The sequence below is a fragment of the Equus przewalskii genome, chromosome 18, assembly GCF_037783145.1.
Source record: "Equus przewalskii isolate Varuska chromosome 18, EquPr2, whole genome shotgun sequence".
NCBI lineage: Eukaryota > Metazoa > Chordata > Mammalia > Perissodactyla > Equidae > Equus > Equus przewalskii.
In genome coordinates this window covers 40,046,856-40,067,618 of record NC_091848.1, presented here as the reverse complement: position 1 = coordinate 40,067,618, position 20,763 = coordinate 40,046,856, and the positions used below count along the sequence as shown (strand labels likewise).

General features: G+C 38.0%; 1 protein-coding gene across 3 annotated transcripts in view; it reads left to right on the top strand.

Annotated features, from left to right (window-relative positions):
- GTF2E1 (general transcription factor IIE subunit 1) overlaps positions 1–20,363 on the top strand; it is a 69,876-nt gene extending 49,513 nt beyond the window's left edge. For all 3 annotated transcript variants that reach the window (XM_070583819.1, XM_008514640.2, XM_070583818.1), the window contains exons 3-5: positions 9,710–9,911; positions 13,663–13,904; positions 18,575–20,363. In XM_070583819.1, the coding sequence (XP_070439920.1) occupies positions 9,710–9,911; positions 13,663–13,904; positions 18,575–18,999 (869 nt within the window). In that variant the 3' untranslated portion in view covers positions 19,000–20,363. The remainder of the gene's footprint in view (positions 1–9,709; positions 9,912–13,662; positions 13,905–18,574) is intronic.
- The last annotated feature ends 400 nt before the right edge of the window (positions 20,364–20,763 follow it).

Below are 20,763 nucleotides of genomic sequence, written 5' to 3'. Positions count from 1 at the left end.
TTTCCCTCCCACGCATAGTACATTTTTTCCCCTATATAATGAGTTCCAGAATCTAGGAATGATGCTTGATTAGACCAAATCTAGAAGTGTCCATTTAAGGAAGGACAGAAGCCAATTTCATTGAAAGATAGAGTTTTGGGGTGTGAGATTTTATTGTGTACATCGTTAATACGTTTGAGATCTGAATTTAAAAATACATTAAACTTGCTTGGTTTTTTCCTTTTGCATGCAAACAAATGAGTCTTTTACAGTGTTACATGTTCTGCAGTGAACTGTTAAAGGATGATTTTTCAAATTCCTTTTTATTACAGGTAAAATAATTCTAGGAAATATGTGACTACGTCCCTGTCACGTCTGTTACTATTTTATAATAGCAATTCCTTTTCCGTTCATTTACCCTTACTTAGTCAAACTGAAGAAATTTGCTTTATGAAATAAAGTTTGGAAATTAGAATAGAAGGTGACTTTTTGAGACTAGTATTTTAATGTGTATGCCCCTGAACTTTTTTTTCTGCTTTTTCTCCCCAAATTACCCCAGTACATAGTTGTATATTTTTAGTTGTGGGTCCTTGTAGTTGTGGCATGTGGGACACTGCCTCAGTGTGGCCTAACAAGCAGTGCCATGTCTGCACCCAGGATCCAAACCAGCGAAACCTTGGGCCGCTGAAGTGGAGAGCACGAACTTGAACCACTTAGCCATGGGGCCGGCCCAGTCCCCTGAACATTTTGAGTTATAAAAGTTACAACAAAGGACTTTGATAATGCTTTCAAACATTAGCCTAAGAATGACTGTAACTTCTGTGTATTAGTTAAGAGGGAGTTGAGTGTCGTTGGAGGACTCAAAATAATTGTTTTCTGTCTTCTAAAAATACATAAGTAATATATGTATATAAATTTGTTAAGGACTCAAATCATAGAAAACTATGTAGAATAAAATGGGAAACCTAATTTTTCCTCTCTCTTCTCCCACTCAGTGCAGTCCCTGATCTCACCACCTTTCAATGTGTTAACAACTATTAAGTTTTGTGGTTATCCTTCCAGTCCTTTTACCTTACATCCCGACCCCACCTCACCACCCCGCATAAGCCCTTTTGAAATCTAAGAAAGCAAAATGATTCTTTTTCTTTTGTTTTCTTTTCTTTGGTGAGGAAAATTGGCCCCAAGCTAACATCTGTTGCCAATCCTTCTCTTTTTGCTTGAGGAAGATTGTCGCTGAGCTGACATCTGTGCCAGTCTTCCTCTATTTTGTATGTGAGCTGCCTCCACAGCATGGCTTGATGAGTGGTGTGTAGGTCTGCACCCAGGATACGAACCTGCGAACCCAGGCTACTGAAGCAGAGTGCATGAACTTACCCACTACACTACTGGGCTGGCCCCCAAAGTGATTCTTAATTAAATATTTTGTTGTTATAACAGCTTATGGTTATTAATGCTTGGCCAACTTCTGATAGTATTGTCAGGGATTTTTAGAGCGCTTATTACATAGGGACCTTTTGCATAATCAGTGTGTTCAATGGATATCATTTTCAGAATTTTTTTTATTTTAAAGCAATGGCTGTAATAGAGTAAAATGACAGTGTATTAGGATTCTAGAGCCCTGGCTTCTAGTCTCGGACTATGTTAGTAACTGTTACCTTGGGCAAGTCCTGTAATCATTCGAGGCCTTTTAGCATGTGTAAAATCATAAGTTCAGTTTAGTCTATACCATACATGGTTTCTGTCAACTCTAATTTGAAAGCACCCTTTAATTTGGAGAATAGTTGACATTTTGACATTTTAAAAGTATATATAGGTTTGGGCTTGTTTTATCACTGCTGGTAGAGGATGGTGTTAGTGACTTGGTTAATTTGAAAGCCTTGGTTAGCAGTTGAAACTCCTGGTTATAGTAGTGTTCGTGTAGAGAACATGCTCTGTTCAATTATGTCATCTTCAGAAACACATTGTGACATAATGGAGAATAATACTTACAATTTTCTGGCAGTCTTATTTTCCCAAGCTCCCTGGTTCACTCCCTTTCCCCAAATCTACAAAATCCATAAAATATTCACCGAGAGGGAAAACAATGTCCAAATATGCTTCCTAAGGTATATATGGTGGTTGGATTTTTAATCTAGTACGTTAGTGATGTGTCTTGCAGTTTTATAGTTTCCTCTTTATCTCACTAAAATCCTAGGAGTTCTGGTCCTAGATGCTTGGTTTTAACATGGAACTGTTAATTGTCATAAAATACTTTTATCCAAAGTTTTCTCATAGGATTGTCCAGGAAAGTTATCTAAGCTGTTCTCTCTTGCTTAGATTTTGCTGCCCATATGGAATATCTGTCACAGTAGCTCGTGACCTTTCTAAAATGCACAGTCCCTAACAGAACTTATAAGGTCTTTTGTCTATACCCCCCCCACCACCCCCACCCGCCCCCCACCCCCCATTTCGGAGACTTTATTTCTACTGCTCTCTCCCATGTTCACTCCACAGCAGCTGCACTGGCCATGTTATTTATGTCTTGCATGCACCAGGCCCACCTTCACTTTACGTGCCTTTTTACATGCTGGTTCCTCCTGCCCAGATATCCACCTGACTGGCTCCTTTATGCCTTTTAAGTCTCTGCTCACATGTTGCTGTATCAGAGAGGTCTTCCCTGAGTTAACTATATCATAGAGCAATGCTCCTTTCCCTTCACTCCCTTTTTCTTTATCCTCTTTCCCTGCTTTGTTTTTCTTTAGTATACTTATCAATTTCTGATGTTATTTTTTGTCTTGACTACCCGCCACTAGAATGTGAGCTCCATTCCACAAAAGCAGCTCAGAAGATAATTGGCTAGACTTAGGAAGGCAGATTGTGGGAAATCCTCGGGACATCAGTCCCTCTGTGCTGGGGTGAGAGCTCTGCAGTGGCAGACATTTGATCCTCCCGTTTCCTTGGCCAGCCTTGAGGACTTGGGCTGCAACCTGGCTCCCCCTTCGGCTCTGCGGCACCTGTGTCACCTCAAAGCAATTGGGCTTATTTTAATTATTTGGGGGGGAGGGGAGGAAGATGGCTGAATAATATTCCAGTTGCCACTAATACCTTTGACAGATCTTTGACAGAGAATTCTGGGCATTGGCTGATGACATGTTCATTGTATTTACTGGAGTGAAGAGGGAAAAGATACAATCCTAAATAATGTCTAATTTTGGGGGAATTTGACTCATAATGTTTTCTGCTCTTTTCCTCAATGATAAATTTTTAAAGCATTCTTTTCAAAGTAAGGAGGGTAAACATTTTTTCACCTTGATTTTATTTGTATTTATTTATTATTCCCTTGACTTAATATTCACATGACTGAGTGCTATGTTTGTTAAAATGAGTAACATGTTGGAAACAATTAAGTGGAAGACCTTGGCCAGCATAATAAACACCACTTAAATTTTCTTTTGTGGTTAGCAAAGGAAAAATATTAAGTTTGAATTTTGTTGAATTTTACTATTTTTTTTTCTTTTGTTCCTAGTCCCTTCTCTCCCTTCCCTCCACCCCTGATTCATTTTTGTTTTTACATTTCTTATTTTGGGAGAAAGTTAAAATTGTGTAGAATTCTTCCCTCTTCCCCTCACTCTCCCTGCTCTCCCTTTTTCGTATCCATAATTAGGTCTCTTTCTTTTCTCATTTTGGAGTGATAACTTAATTCATTAGAAGAGTCCTCAGTCATAGAATTGGGATATTGATATACTACTGGATAGTCAACCCTAAAATGTGGTTTTGAAATATCTGTTTGTTAAAGATCTTTTTTTCCCTACTTTCAATGCCTGTTAGTTATCTACAACTGGATATATTTTGATCCTTCTGGCAAATCTGATAGATTAAAACTCAGGTGAGTAAATGCCAGGCATGTGATAGGCACTTAATGTCTGTTAAGTAAATTCTTTGTTATAAGTCCTCTATCCTGTTTCTTATTTTACGAAGGTAGAGCCTATGTTTATACATGGGGGAAGTTTGCTACACTGGAGCTGGCAGGGATGATAGGAGGTTGGGAAAGGGATGTGGAATTCAGGATGATACAGTGAATTTAGTTTTTTGAGTCAGAAAGATTTATATTTGCATCGAGGCTGGTGATTTTTGTTTTTAAGTTATGACCTGGTAAATTTAACCTCTCTGAGTCTTTATTCCCCTGTATGTCAGATTTAGATAATACTATTGGCACAGACTTGGCTGTGAAGAACACATGGGAATATTTTTGAATTAGCTTTCTCAGTTCTTTTGTGGTTTGTGAATGTAGATAATCAAACGAATGTGTTATCATTGAACTTTTTTTCTCCTAATCCCATCATTTGTCAAACTTTGCCTAAAGAATCTTTGTAGCCTTCATTTTCTCCTTGCTGCCACATCCTTAGATCTAGCTTGCGTGTTCTCCTTTATGTGGCTTGGATTCACCATTTCCAGTTTTTGCCTTCTTAGTCTTATGTGTGGGAAGGGAAAGATGGTACAGAGCTCTGAGTTTCAATTCCAGTTTCTTCTCATACTTCAGCAGTGTATTCTGTGCACGCTACTTAGTACAGAGTGGTCTAGTTACAAGAAGAGTTGGGATATTTATTATATTGATTACTTAACAACAGGTCTCCACCAGGGGTGTACATTAGAATTCCTTGTGGGACTTTTAAAATTTGCATTCCTGGCCCATTCGAGACTTACTGAATCAGCATCTCTGGGGTGGGGCCTGAGTATAATTAAAAATTCTGCTAGTAATTTTATGCAAACACTCAGTTAAGAACTGGCTTATTGGAAGACCACCTCAAGCCACTAAGGCAGATCAATACTTATAAATATTAGTTTTGATGACCTCATGTTCTTTCCCAAAATCTTTCACTTTCCTATTACTAAAGAATGAAGTCAAAATGAAGCTTGGCATTCAAGACCCACTTATGACCACCCTAGTTTATCCTATTAATTCCATTTTTTACCGTTCTTTTTCATAACCATATTCCTACTAGAATGAAATTGCAGTTTAGCATTATTTTCAGCTACCTACTTCTCTTATAATGATCTAGAATGTCCTTTCCTCTTCCACCTTTCCTTGATCTCTGTAACAACTGCTTTTCTTCTACCTCAAAAGGCACACCTTCTCCATAAACCTTCCCTAGTGCCCTCAGCTAGAAGTCATATTCCTTCTTTGAACTCCAGAATGCTTACGTGCTTTATTTTTGTGGTGATCCCGGATCAAGAGGAGGCTGGTTTGTAATGTTTTGAAGACACATTGAAAGGATTGTTAGTGTTGCTCTTTGTCTTAGCTGTCTTTCTGTGGTCCAACCAGAGCACTTGCTTTTAGTTTATATGTTAGGTTTTCTTCACTTAAGGAATGGGATGTCTTCCTTTAAAAATAATTTTGAAAACTACTGAATTAGATAACTTCTCTGTAGTATTCTCCAGTTCTCATTGACAGTCTCTGTAAGTACCCATCTTTCAGCAGTCAACATAAGTCCCACATCAGTGTGTTTTCTTAATTCAGGTATCCAAGAGCTGATTTAGACCTTACTTTATATGATTTATTTTTTAACTCCCATGTGGATTATATTCCTTATTGCCATTGAAGAGAAGAGGCTGAGGCAGCCTGGAATAGTTAGAGAATAAGATGGCATACCAGCTAAAACCTCTGTAGTCAAGGTCACTAATTACTGTTTGTTACTAAATGTAAAAACTGGTTTTCAATTCTTGTTGACTTTGAAAAATTAACACCATACCATTTCTTCTTTGAAACACTTTCCTATCCCTCTGGTTGTACCATTTCTGTCTCAACGATTCCTCTTTCCTTGGGTTTTTACCTTGACTACCAATTCTTCTCACTCTTAATCTCTTTGGATGCTCTGATCTACTTTATGGCTTCAGTTACCATCTATATGTTGTTGATTTTCATATAAAAATTTCTAGTCCAAATTCCACTCTTGAGCTCTAAGCAGTTGTAATAATTTGGCTTCTCACATAGCCATTTTGATGGCCAGTGGGCAACGTGGATTCAGATATCTAAACCAACTTTATATCTTTTCCACATGAAGAAAATAGAACTTGTTCTTCCTTTCTTTCTTTATTTTGGTAAATAGTATCCTTCTCAAGTTGGTCAAGCTAGAATCTGTATGTCAATGCCTGTTAGTAAAGACCATCAGGTACGTGCCCGTAGTCAACAAAGAGGGCTTTACTGATGCTTTCTGTAGCAGGGGAAGCATGGGAAACCATGGACTGTCTCAGTAAGACTGTACTGGACAGACTTAGAGAATTTGGTTATTTGTTAGGTAATTTTGGGGAGGATTCAGGGACATGGTGGGGGTTTGCTCTGGGTTGGGTGTTGTCAAGAAGTGAGGATAATTCTGTGATTGGATATCTTAATAAATCTTATCTAGGAGGTAAGAGGAAGAGGACAAGGCTAAAACTGCAATCGTTAAAGCAGCATCAGTCATTCGTGTTAGCTGCGATTCTTTTTAGTTGTACAGAGACCTTGCTTTTGTCTGTACTCAGACAGATTCAGACTCAAACTGGCTTGGTGTTGCCTCACTTCCATCATGGTCACAGAGGACCTTATCTGATATGGGTGATCTGTGAGAATCTGTTTGACAGAAATCATCACAGCCTAGCTACACATGCTGGGCCACCTCCTACCTGTGAAGGGCTGTTTTTCTCTATCTTTCTCACTTATTTGGAACAGATATAAAAGATTAGGTAGCATTTGGACAGCAGGAAGATGGATCAAGAGTATTTTAGACAAGGTATATGAACAAAGAATTTACATGGTGTTGGCTGTTTATATGTGAGAAGCAGTAAAGAAACTTATTCTGCTTGAAATATATCAGTAGGATCTCTTGTTATGTTGCGGTAGAGATGCTTAGTTTGTTTATTCCTTACCTGGGGAAGACGGGTTAGGGGGTGGGGTTATGTATCAATCATATATGGGGCTTTTTAAAGCTAAATGTTTGTGTTCTCACAGTGTGCCAGGCACTAAGTATTGTATGATCTCTTTCAATCCCTCAGGTAAATTGGGTTAGAAAGGAAGGATGCCTATCCCTGGCATTGGGAATAAGAACCAAACTGGAGATCCAAGAGGGGCTAGAGAGGTAGACTGTTAAGTAATTTTAAGAGTGTGAGTTTCAGCATAATGTTTTAGGTTTGAGTCCTGCCTCCTTCCCCAATTACTAGTTGTATGATCTTGAGCAAATTACTTAACCCCTTAGAACCTCTGTATTTTGCAGATTTAAATGGACAATAATACCAGCCTCAGACGGTTGGTGATACTTGGTACTTAGTAAGCACTCGGTGTATAGTAGCTGCTCTTGTTACGTTTTTTTAATTGGCTACACGTTTTTGGACAAATCACAAAACTCCTCAAAGCCTCTTTCCAGGCTTGGTATAAGGATTGAAAAGTGTGCATAGAAGCGTTTTAGAAACAGAAAGCAGTATACAAATAAGATAAATAGTAATGTCTAGTATATCATCTCTCAAATGTTTGAATCTACTTGACAGGTAAAGGACTGTGTTTATGATGTTTTTGGGCCAAATTATATAGGGTCTTGAATGTTAGGATGCGAAATTTAGATTTGATGCCGTGGACTTTAGGAATTCAGTTACCAGATGGACTTTAGAGCAGGGGATAAGATGATAAAAATGGTGCGATAGGACACTTGGAATTGGAGAAGGAGAACCTAGGGGTTCAAAGACCAGATTGAGGAAGCTATTTCAGGCTAAGTAATGGTGGCCCAGATTAGTGAAATGATAGTAGAAGTGAAAAATCTGAGATGTTTCTAAGGAATTACCACAATTTAGTTACAAGTTGAATGTGAGGGATATAGAAATAAGAACAATAAAGGCTTCTGAACTTTAATTTTGGAAATGGATTGAATTAAATTTGTTTAGAGAGAAATAATTAGTAAGTTTGAGGAAATCGCCTTGAAACAACGTACAGGATGACTAAGGACTTGGTTTTAGGTGTTTATTTGGCTTTCCCCATAATGTAGACCCTAATGTGTCATATACAAAAGGAAGGCTGTTGGGAAAAGGTGCAAGTTTCAATGGGAAGCTATAAAGAATTTGGTTTTAAGTTAAAATAAGTTAAATGTTAGAAATATGATTAAAAACTGTTTGCTATGCATGGTACTGGTACAAAAACAGGTGCACAGATCAATGGAACAGAATTGAAAGCCCAGAAATAAAACCACACATCTATGGACAGCTTATCTTTGACAAAGGAGCTGAGGGCATACAATGGAGAAAAGAAAGTCTTTTCAACAAATGGTGCTGGGAAAACTGGAAAGCCACATGTAAAGGAATGAAAATTGACCATTCTTTTTCACCATTCACCAAAATAAACTCAAAATGGATCAAAGACCTAAAGGTGAGACCCAAAACCATAAGGCTTCTGGAAGAAAACGTAGGCAGTACACTCTTTGACATCAGTATTAAAAGGATCTTTTCGGACACCATGCCTTCTCAGAGAAGGGAAACAATAGAAAGAATAAACAAATGGGACTTCATCAGATTAAAGAGCTTCTTCAAGGCAAATGAAAACAGGATTGAAACAAAAAAACAACCCACTAACTGGGAAAAAATATTTGTAAGTCATATATCTGACAAAGGCTTAATATCCATAATATATAAAGAACTCTTGCAACTCAACAACAAAACATCAAACAACCCAATCAAAAAATGGGCTGGAGACATGAACAGACATTTCTCCAAAGAAGATATACTGATGGCCAATAGGCACATGAAAAGATGCTCATCATCGCTGATCATCAGGGAAATGCACATCAAAACTACACTAAGATGTCACCTTACACCCGTTAAAATGACAAAAATATCTAAAACTAATAGCAACAAATGTTGGAGAGGTTGCGGAGAAAAAGGAACCCTCATACACTGCTGGTAGGAATGCAAACTGGTGCAGCCACTATGGAAAACAGTATGGAGATTCCTCAAAAAATTAAAAATAGAACTACCATACGATCCAGCCATCCCACTACTGGGTATTTATCCAAAGAGCTTGAAGTCAGCAATCCCAAAAGTCCTATGCACCCCAATGTTTATTGCAGCACTGTTTACAATAGCCAAGACGTGGAAGCAACCTAAGTGTCCAGCAACAGACGAATGGATAAAGAAGATGTGGTACATATATACAATGGAATACTACTCAGCTGCAAAACAGAACAAAATCATTCCATTTGCAATAACATGGATGGACCTTGAGAGAATTATGTTAAGTGAAATAAGCCAGCGAGAGAAGAATAATCTGTGTATGACTCCACTCATATGAGGAATTTAAAATTATGGACTAAGAACAGTTTAGTGGATACCAGGGGAAAGGTGGGGTGGGGGGTGGGCACAAAGGGTGAAGTGGTGCACCTACAGCATGACTGACAAACATTAATGTACAACTGAAATTTCACAAGATTGTAACCTATCAATAACTCAATAAAAAAAAAATGGTCAAAAAAAAAAACTGTTTGCTATGTCACAGTTAGTGGTGAAATTACTTTGAAATGCATCAAAAAGTGATAGGTAGATAGAAATGTGATAAATATAGCAAACTATTAATTGTAGAATCTCGATGGTGGGCACATAGATGTTTACTATAAAGTTCTTTCAACTTTTCTGTATATTTGAAAGTTTTAGTAATAACTTGTCAGAGGAGGAGTGGAGATATCAACTATTTGCTAAAGGATTTCTCTTGCCTGACATGAGACTATTTTTTTCTCTGTAGGAACTTTCCGCTGTACTTTTTGCCATACAGAGGTAGAAGAAGATGAATCAGCAATGCCCAAAAAAGATGCACGCACTCTTCTGGCAAGGTTTAATGAACAAATTGAGCCCATTTATGCATTGCTTCGGGAGACAGAGGATGTGAACTTGGCCTATGAAATACTTGAGCCAGAACCCACAGAAATACCAGCCCTGAAACAGAGGTGAGTGTAGGCCTTGTGTCTTACCAAAAACACTTTGAAGCTCGCCCTTGTTTTAACTACCTGTACTTTGGAGAGCAGGAGTGGGTAAGTAATTTACCAGGAGACTAAATACTATAACGTTACATGGATTCTAAGCTCTGCCACACACGTCTTACTAACTTGTGCCTGTGATGAAATTTATACTGAATGCAGAACAGTGTGGGCCTTAGGCAAAAATCTTTAAATAGTCAGATTTGACTTCAAGTACTCACTCTGCTTGGGCCTGCTGCAACTCAGCCAATTGTTAGCTAATCCTAAATTGGTTGTACCTCTTGGGGATATTTGAATTTTCCTAGCCAACTTCTGGGGGCTGAAGTTCTTTAAGGGATACAGCATTCGCTTTTTTTTTGTTTTTAAAGTATTTTAACCACACATTTCTTGCCTGCCTTAGTTTTCAGTGCAACTTCCTTGAAAGTGAAACATAGTTGGTGTTACCTGTGGGTAAATACTTCTAACTATGGCTCCCTATTTTTATCACTGTACCCTAATGTTTGAATTGCAGAGAACTGTTGGCCTTTCAGCAAGCCAACCTGTTGGTGCTATTTAAAGTCTTCCTATCTTTCTTCAATGGAATTCCTTGCTTTTTCCATTATATCTTATTTAATACTCACCTTAAAGATCTTTAAAATTTTAGTTTTGAAATAATAGTCTTCCCTTACCCTGAGAAGGGTTGTATCTTTTAGAAGTTCTAGAATTTTTAAAATAATAGAAAAAGATTCAAAACTGAATTGTCACTTTTGTCATCTTTAAGAGACGTTCTCTTTATAGAAGAAACTTAAATATACAGAAGGAGTGAAACTGGGTGTTTCTCATGTAGATTTTTTTTCTTCCTTTTTTTTTGCTGAGGAAGATTCACCCTGAGCTAACATCTGTTGCCAATCTTCTGCTCTTTTGTATGTGAGCTGCTGCCACAGCCTGGCCATTGACAGACAAGTGGTATAGCTCTGTGCCTGGGAACTGAACCTGGGCCTCTGAAGCAGAGCATGCCAAACTTAACCACTAGGCCACTGGGGCTGGCCCTAGATTTTCTTTAGTATAACATTTGCTGGTGATTTAGATTTGTCTTTATCTGTGGTAAGAGTAGAAATAAAATCTATGTAGTGAACTCTCCATAGTTAAAAGTATCTTTCTAAAAATATTCTTCCAAATTTTAAAATTTGTTTGACTTGTGGTCAAATCTCTCTTGCCTCAAACTGGAATAAAACCAGTCTTGAGTTTCTATGATGGAGTACTAAAAACAAAAGACTTTTAAAAGTCGTCTTGTGCTAACATTTATTTTAATTGTCCTGTCCTTTATCTCTACTCTTGTTGTTGTTCTCAAAGTACCAAATTCTTGCTAACCTTCAGAAGATAGTCTTCAGAGTTAATGCTAAAGATGGAGCGTAGATGAAAACTATGTGTTCAAGGTTATATACGGAGAGAAACAGAGTAACTTCAGAGAGAGTGAGGACTCATTTAAGAGTCTGGATGAAGGGGAGACAGACAGCTAAGGACAGGGATGTAGTTGGCCAGGTCAGAACTAGAGAAACATTGGTGGAAAGAGACAGAAAAGGTGTATGGTTAGCTCAGGGAGACACATTTGGGGGAAGACAGGCATATAGAGCAAGCTTGGCACAAGATAAGGATGTTGGCTGAGGATAGTAGAGATAGTAAAAGGAGTCACAGAGACAACCGAGTGAGAGAGGAGAGACTCAGAATGTAGAGCAAACACAGAAACACATAAATACAGATCAGGCCAGGAGAGAAGAGAAGAGAAAGAGAAGTGAATGCTTGAAGGAGACCAGAATTCAAAAAGCCAACTTCCACCAGTGTAGGCAGATTATAGTGAAGACAGAGACAACAGCCTTTTGGAAGACAACATGGGACAGGTAGAAGATAGAAAGAGAATGACTAGGGACAGAAAAAGATTAAATTGAGACAAACCTAGTAAATCATGAAAAAGACATTAGATGAATGCAGAAAGAAATAAAAGGTAGAAAGAGACCAGTTACTTGCAGCTGCAGGATAAAACTTTAATATAGCAAGACAAATAGATGGATTGGGTACAGAGAGATGCCTCGTAGACTTAGACTCAGAGTAGGAGAGCAAATAACTTGTACAGAGGTGATGGGAAGGGATGGTTTCCAAAGCAGCCCTGGGTATAGCTGGAGGCGATAGCTGGCAGGCATGGATTAAATGACTGGATTGGCATGGATTGGACAACTGGAGAGAGCACATTTCTTGATAGCAAAAATAGCACTTGATGGCAGTGGGCCTGTAGAGATCCAGAGGCAGAGCAGGAAGGATGGGATAAGCCCAGGGTTACCTACAGAGGGTGGTCAGAGAGAGACACAGTGCTCTCAGGGAGAGATGTAAGGGGCCAATCAGATACATGGGCAGAGATATATACAGAGAAATCTCAACTAAGCATGAGGCAGAAGGCTCAAGTAGGTAAAAGTGGGCCAGGAAGAGCAATGGAGTAAGTAGAAATGAAGTTGAACCAAAAAGAAGGAAAAATAGTGAACGACTTCTGAGAGAGAGAAGTGGTACAGAACATAAAAACAAGTGAAGAAGTATTGGTTAGGCTCAAAATGAGACAGGCTCCACTTAGGAAACAGTCCAGGATCCACGGAAAAGATTTAGAGAAGAATGGAAGAGAAGTAAAGGAGAAACATGGGGCCACGAGAGTCAGCCAGTGACTGAAAGGAACACAGCAAAAGGTATGGAGACAGATCAGGTCGTTTATGAAAAAAAGATAGTTTATGGGATAAAACGTAGCTGTGTAAACAGAGAGGGAGGGAGAGTCATGCACAGAAGTTGATGCAGAAAGCATCAGTAGCAGGCAGAGAAAGACAAGGCATGAGCTTAAACACACAGAGAATGGGGTATAGTCAAAAGAATGTGGAACAGATTGAAAGTGAAACAAGCAGATAAAACGGGGGAGCAGCAGAAAGACTGAAAACTTGACTTAACTCCTAGAAATGAGGCAACATACAAGGAATGAGCAGGCCTGGAACAAGCTAAGAAGATCATGGGTAGTAGCAGTAAAAAGCAAAACAAAATAGACTGAGAATTAGATCATGGTTACTGCAGGGTAGAGATAATGGTTGGGGGTGGACCTGGAGAGTCGGTGTAGGTGCAGGGATGGAAGAACACAACGCAGTAGAAAAGAGTCTGATCTGTGCATAGGGATATGCCTTTTTTGGTGAGTAGCAGGAGAAAAGCGTTAACTCTAAGTTGAGGTCTGGCTTTTTAGAATACTTTTCTAGCTTCCCAGCACACCAAAGAGAAAAGTGCACAAAACCGCTTTGACTTATTCTGGGTTGAGCTGAGAGAATGCTTTTAAAAATGTAATGCATTTTGTTTTGCTTGTTTTGTTTTTTAAACAAAATACTCATGAAAGATGTGACTGGGAGAGATTTTGGGTTATGGATTATGTCACCATATCATTCTCCTCTCCCTAAGTAGATTTATTGAAACATCTTAAACTATAAAACCTTCGTCATTTATACACACCAGAGGATCCAGGAACTTAAATGTAAATATGCCATGTTCTTCTAACCCATTCAACTTTCTCCTTGAGGTATGAGAGAGGTTTCTCAGAATTGTTAAAGCATGATTGCTACATAGCATTTATTTGTAATACTTTAGTATTCACCTCCCCAGCTGCCCTTCTTTTCCAACACCAAGACTTTAATTTTTCTTCTTCCTGTCCTCTAATCTTTTTATATAGCAAGGACCGTGCAGCAGCTACCACTGGATCTGCTGGCCTGGCAGGTGGGCACCACCGGGAAGCATGGGCCACCAAAGGTCCCTCCTATGAGGACTTATACACTCAGAATGTTGTCATTAACATGGATGACCAAGAAGATCTTCATCGAGCCTCATTGGAGGGCAAGTCTGCCAAAGAGAGACCCATTTGGTTGAGAGAAAGCACTGTCCAAGGAGCATATAGCTCTGAAGAGATGAAGGAAGGTAAGAGTAGAAGTCAGTAAAATGAATATGACTTGGGTTCAGTAGAAAATGAGCCTGACTTAATGGGAAATTGCCTGGGCAATTCTTAGTTTTATTGATAATCCACTGTATCTGTTTTACGAAACAATTGCATAATACTAGGAAGTAAGAAATTGAGCAATAAGCATTAAAACCAACCAATATACTTGTATTATCCTTCAACTTAGTTGAAATAACAAATAGCTTTTTAAATCTCCATTTTTAAATTTCAGAAATTACTATCTATTTATCCTAATTTCTTAGAAAAGTGCTATTGTGTTCAAGGTGGCCAAATTCACCTCTTCTTTATTCTTCTGTTGCCCTAACTTACCTGCAGTTTTATTTCTCTGAATTGGGAGCCGTAACTATACACTAGACCAAATTTCTTATGTTGTTTCTTCATAAATACCAAGGAGTTTGTGCTGCCTGAATTATATAAAAAGATATTACCTGAGTGAGAATCAAGGATTCTCACCATTCAAGAAGAATTATGGAACTTTACACTAGAAGACTTTAGAAATTTCTGTGAGCCCTAAAGTGGTAAGAATTGCACAATAACCAGAAGTTTGAGAACTGCAAGATTTTACCTTTTAAATTTTAGTCTTAAGTTACTGGATTCAAAGACTTTGGGTGATGATGGTTTAGGAGTATGTAGAAAATGGGAGGCTAAGACTGGACAAAGATCGCTCAGAACCTGGGAAGGAGGACTGAAAGGAAGTCTGTACCTCTGATTTGTTTCCTCAGCATTGGAATCTGTGTGCCCCTATTCCCAGGTTATGTATCATCACTTGCATATCACCTGATTATGCTGCTTTAACGCTAAAGAATCATCAGTAATTGAAAACCACTGTTGTTGTTTGGCCTTTCTCCTAACCTCTTTTCCCTTCATACTTCTTTACTGTGTATGCCAAGAATCGTAAAAGTAGTGTGGAGTTGGGTAGTGATGGTAAAAGCAGGTAATACCTTTAGTGTGATTCTCTTTGGTGTTTTAATTCCAATCAGAAAAAGTTTTCCTTGGCAACCATTTTTCACTCTCCCTCCTTGCCACTGATTAGCTCGGGTACGATGTTTGGTTATTTTGATTCAAGTTGTTTTAGTTTATATAGTAGTTAGACTGTCAACTATTTAATAGATGTGTTTTCCCCAACTTGGCTTCTTGCCTGTTCTTGAGGCAACCGAACGTTCCTTTCTTTGAACTTAGAAACAAAATAAAATAAAATAAAACTATTGTTAGCCAATATTAAATATGGTTAGACTCATAAGCTTAACATTCGATGTTTACAGTTCCTTGAATGATAGAATTTCAACTGTAAGTGCCTTAAATAAGTCGTCTAGCCTACCCAAGTTAGTTTTGTGAATATTTCTTTCTCTATACAATAGGATAGTATTGCTGTCGTGTCTAAATTTGTCTTTAAGTTTTATGATAGTAGAATAGGCTCTATCCAGTGAATGTGTGAAGTGAGTCTTATTTATCCTACTTAATTTTCCTCAGACTTTTTTTTAATATCTTTCAGAATTTTATAGACTTCAGTCATGTCCTCATTACTATACTGAAAGTTCTAATTTCTTTTGATTCTGCTTTCCTTACAAATAGTCCTCTACCCTCAAGCGACCTCCACCCACAGTTTTTGTTTTATTTTAATTAGATGATGGTCTTTTTCTGGACCATCTTCCATCATATAATACTTTACTTGATACCTAGTGCCCAGAACAGTACATGTTGTTCATGCATGGATTTATTGTTAATGATCTGAGTTTTGTTTCCAGTATCCTTCTGATTTTTGTCTGACTCTTTGTTGCTTTGGTTCTGGAAGCATATTACGACTAAGAACTTGGGAGACACGTGCAGGGATTTTTTCAGACCTTCTCCTGCCCTGTATCTGATAGCTTGGACCCTGTCTTTCAGTATATTTTACATTATTTTTCCATAGGCAGATTTTCTTTTGCCAGTATAGAAGTAGACGGTCCCTGACCTATGATGGTCTGACTTAGGATTTTTCAGCTTTATGATGGTGTGAAAGCGATATGCGTTCAGTAGAAACTGTACTTCAAAGTTTGAATTTTGATCTTTTCCTAGCTAGCAATATGTGGTACAATACTCTTGTGATGCTGGGCGGTTGCAGCGAGCTGCAGCTCTCAGTCAGCCATGTGATCACGAGGGTAAACAACGAATACACTTACAACCAGACCGTCACTCAGACATCAACCATAGTCAGACAATCATTTTGTTTTTCAGTTTCAGTACAGTATTCAATAAATTACATGAGATATTCAAGACTTTTATTATAAAATAGGCTTTGTGTTAGATGATTTTGCCCAACTGTAGGCTAATGTATATGTTCCGAGCACATTTAAGGTAGGCTGGGCTAAGCTATGATATTCAGTAGGTTAGGTGTATTAAATGCATTTTTGACTTATGATATTTTCAACTTATGATGGATTTATTGGGACATAACCCCATCATTAGTTGAGGAAGACCTCTAGATCTGCCACTTTCCTGCCCACTTTACAACCTTCAGCTCTTTCTATGTCTTTTTTGCCATCAGCTTGGCCTTTAAGCACCCACAATTGCTTAGCATCATCTGTGAACATGACCATTCCATGGTGTACATTTTCTTTGTAATTTTTAACTATTAAATAAGACTGTTCCTAAAACTAGTGTTTCTACCCTACCATCCAGAGATTTGCTCATTTATCTTTATTTTTTATTTCTTGTCTTCATCTATAACAGAACAATTCCTTTTTCCACAAATGTCTCAAGACCTTTATCTGTTAGATATGACTTCATTTAGTTTACAAAACTAAATTGCTTTTCCCCAAATTTTATCTTTACTTTAAACCTTAATCAAAATATGTTGGTAATATTAAGCTATTTAGAACATTCTTTTAGAAGCGATGATTGCCTTAGAGACTTGTATGCATTCCTTGTCTTTCTTTTCCTGTTGAAATGCTGCATTGGCAGTAAGGGCTCTAGGGAGGAAGTTCAGCCTTTGGCAATGTTTTAAAGTAGAGTTTGATTTTAATTCTCAGTTTTATATCTGTGTTATCAAAAGCCTGTTTTCTCTGACCTAAACTTTCGCCTTCTGAATTCCTGTTTCCCTTTGTCTTATCTACCCAATATCTCACCTCAGGAGTTCTATACTTTCTAAAATGTCCAAGGTTACAGCTAATCCATTCTAATGCGTTAATGAGAAGATGCTTTCATTTCATTCATAGGCAGAATTGACCGTTTCTGAGCCTTCTCTTGATGATAATGAAGACGATAGATGACTATTCTAAGTGCTAGGGTTATCCTAAGCACACCACAGATATTCACTTAATCCCCACAATAATCCAGTGAGGTAGATGCTATGATTTTTTTTGATTTTCGTACTTGAGAAAATTGAAGCATAGAAAGATGAAGTAATTTGGCCAAAATCACACAGCTAATGAGTATTAGAGTCAGGATTTGAATCAAGGAGCCAGGTTCCAAACAACACTTTTGATCCTTTTATATATTTTAAATGGCAGTATGTTTGGTAGTATTTTCAGAATACTGAATACAAATATTTTTCTTAAATTTTTCGTCTGCTATATATCAGGCAAGATGTGTACACAAAATGATAGGAGGCGTGTGGTGAGAGAAGCTTCATTCCTGATACTAGATGCCTTTTTATAAAGAGTTCAAAGTACGCTTAGTTTGCTTTAGGAAAATAAGACTGCATTTATTCACTCATTCATTAAATATTTGTTCAGTGCCTAACAAATGATAGGCACTATTCTAGGTACGTGGGATATATCACTGAATAAAAAAGATAAATATCTGTTGTGGAGAATCTACATCCTGGGAAAAGGGGGTGACAAAGACAATATACATAAGTTTATATGTAAGTTATTTATTAAATTAGAAAATAAGTGCTATGGGGAAAAAAATAGAGCCTTGGGAATATAGGAGTGGGGGTGAATTAAAAGAAGATGACATTTGAGTAAAGACGTGAAAGATGTAAGGAAGTTAGCTGTATGATACCTAGAGGAAAAATATCCTAAGCTGAGGGGACACACTGTACAAAGGCCCTGAGGTGGGAGTATGTGTGTCGTGTACGAGGAATACCATGGAGGCCACTGTGGCTGGAGCAGAAGGAGCAAGGGGAAGGAAAAGAAACAGTAGGTGGGCAGGAGGGGTTCCAGGTGATGTAGGACCTGATAGGCCATTGTTGAGCCTTTGGCTTTTACTCTGAGCAATATGAGGAGCCATGTTTTAATTTCTTATTATGCCAGCTACTATACTTGGCCCTTCATTAACATTATTTCGTATGTTCTTATCCTGAGCCCTAGAAGGTAGATGCTTTTATCGCCCCATTTTACAGAAAAAGGTACTGAAATCTAGAGACTACATAACTTGACCAAGGTGGTACAGCTTGTATGTGAAAGAGCCAGGATTCAAATCCAGGCTATATTACTCTTAAAACCCATGTACTTAAACATTGTGCTACGTAAGTTCCAGTTTGTGAGAAACATTTTGAATATATTACGGGTAGCAGCTCAAAAAATGGAACCAGTGAAGTCTGTGTTGTTTATTACTGTTATCCTGTATGTAAATATAATATGTTAAAATGTTAAATATTGGTTATAAAGGAATGTCTTATATTAACTTTCTGGGTTTTGCCTCCCAGGTGGCATAGATATAGATGCATTTCAAGAGCGCGAGGAAGGCCGTGCAGGGCCGGATGATAACGAGGAGGTCATGCGAGCACTGCTTATTCATGAGAAGAAGACCCCCTCTGCCACGGCGGGCTCAGTAGGGGCAGCTGCTCCTGTGACTGCTGCCAATGGCAGTGACTCGGAGAGTGAGACCAGTGAGTCAGATGATGACTCCCCACCCCGTCCGGCAGCTGTGGCTGCACCTCATCGGGAAGAGGATGAGGAAGATGATGAGTTTGAGGAAGTAGCAGATGACCCCACTGTTATGGTGGCTGGCCGTCCATTCTCCTACAGTGAAGTGAGCCAGCGGCCAGAGCTGGTGGCCCAGATGACACCAGAGGAGAAGGAAGCATACATAGCAATGGGACAACGCATGTTTGAGGACCTCTTTGAGTGAGCTTTCCCTACCTTTACCTCCTTTCCCTAATGCTCATTTCAAAAAGAAACTCCCTACCTTTGAAGAAAAGTTTTTATTGGCTTTCTGATCCTCTTGATGTAAAGCAACTATTAATCTTGCAGAGAGAATAATGGGAGAGAAAGTTTGATTTTTATGCCAGAAACTTCTGAACAAGGTAGGTTGGCTATAAGCATTCCTTTTCCTGCTATTATTACAGTATTAATATTTTACTGTATTTCCTTATCTAATCTTTTTTCTTCCCTTTTTAAGACACATTTTTCTCCCTTCTGAATGAGTGAGGGAAGTCTGTAAGGTAGATTCTTCCTGTGTGCCTGCAGAAGCCCACCATAATAGGTTACAGTAATTCACTGATCACATCCTTTTTGTCTATTCTACAAGCATTCCAGACAATTCCTGATATTGCTGCCAACCAAAGCAGTTTGCCAACAGGCAAATCATTGATGAGGGAAAAAACAATCTTAAAACTTCATACTGCCTCACAATTGAGGATGGAGTCAATATGTAAGGGGAGGTGGGAGTGTGTATGGAAGTGGGATGGGTATGCATAAATCTCATCATCAATATCTAAACCAAAATTTGTGTCTTGGGAACCGACCTGACTGGTAGATTCTTTTGTTTTGCATATTGACTTTTGGTTTGGATGTTGGATGATAGAAAACAGAGTGTGGTGAACCCTTATGAAGAAATTAGAAACAAACATGGACATAGGACAAGGAGTTCATGTAAAGGGCTGAAGAGTGGAACAGTGCCTTTTAGAATTGCCTGAGTTTGTGCTGATTTGGAAATCGTTTATATAAAGCGGAGACTGGTCTCCTTTTTCCCTTCTTCTGCAATGCTAAAAATTGTTTAATGAGGCCATTCCAGCAGAAATCAGCATATGACAGTTGATTACTCCTCTCTTTCTCTCAGCATCAGTGAAGGCCTTCTTTTTCTCCCTTTTGGTTCTTGTCAGACATGATATTTTAGAGTGCATTCAGTATATTGTTGAGCATTGTAACCTCAAGGAACATAGTTTATTTTTGGTTCCGATATGTAGCATGGTATTATTCCCTAAGGCAGAACTTCAAAAATGAGGAAATTTCATACAAGGATCTATAACAATTGTATTTTTTGTAATATTTTCCCTTGCTTTGTAATTTTTAAGTATTTATCATTTGTGTGTGAAGTTAAGATAGATTTTAGAGTATCTGAGCCTTGTATGAAGTGATGTTTCATTTACCTGGGTTGTATTAATGACTGAATGTTGACAATAAATCTATTTTATACTGACTGAAATTTGCTCATTTCCACCTCTGTAACATCTTGGAGCATAATTAAAATGAATACTCTTGCCATTAAAAAAATGTTTCAGACGTTTTTCTCTTATTGATTATATTTCAAATAATAGATGCAATTGTATGTGGTCTAAACTTTTTCTGGCAATAAATTGCCTTAAGAATGACTTTTATATATTTGCCTTGTACACATGGGGCTATTCAACTTTAAACATTGTTTTTTAAACTTTCATAGTTCTAGAAAGAAGTTCATTTAAATAAAATAGTAATTAGCTGTTAAGTTTTAAAACATAGTTGTAGGTGAACTGTCAGCTCTTTATTTCAATGAATAAATGTTTATTGCTATTTTTTCTTAAATCTAGCTTGCATGTTCTACTTCCTAAAGCTACTGTTCTATTTTTCTTTCCCATTATCTGCCAACTTCTTAAAGAATCATGTAGACTAGTTGCATATTTCTTTCATCTCCCTC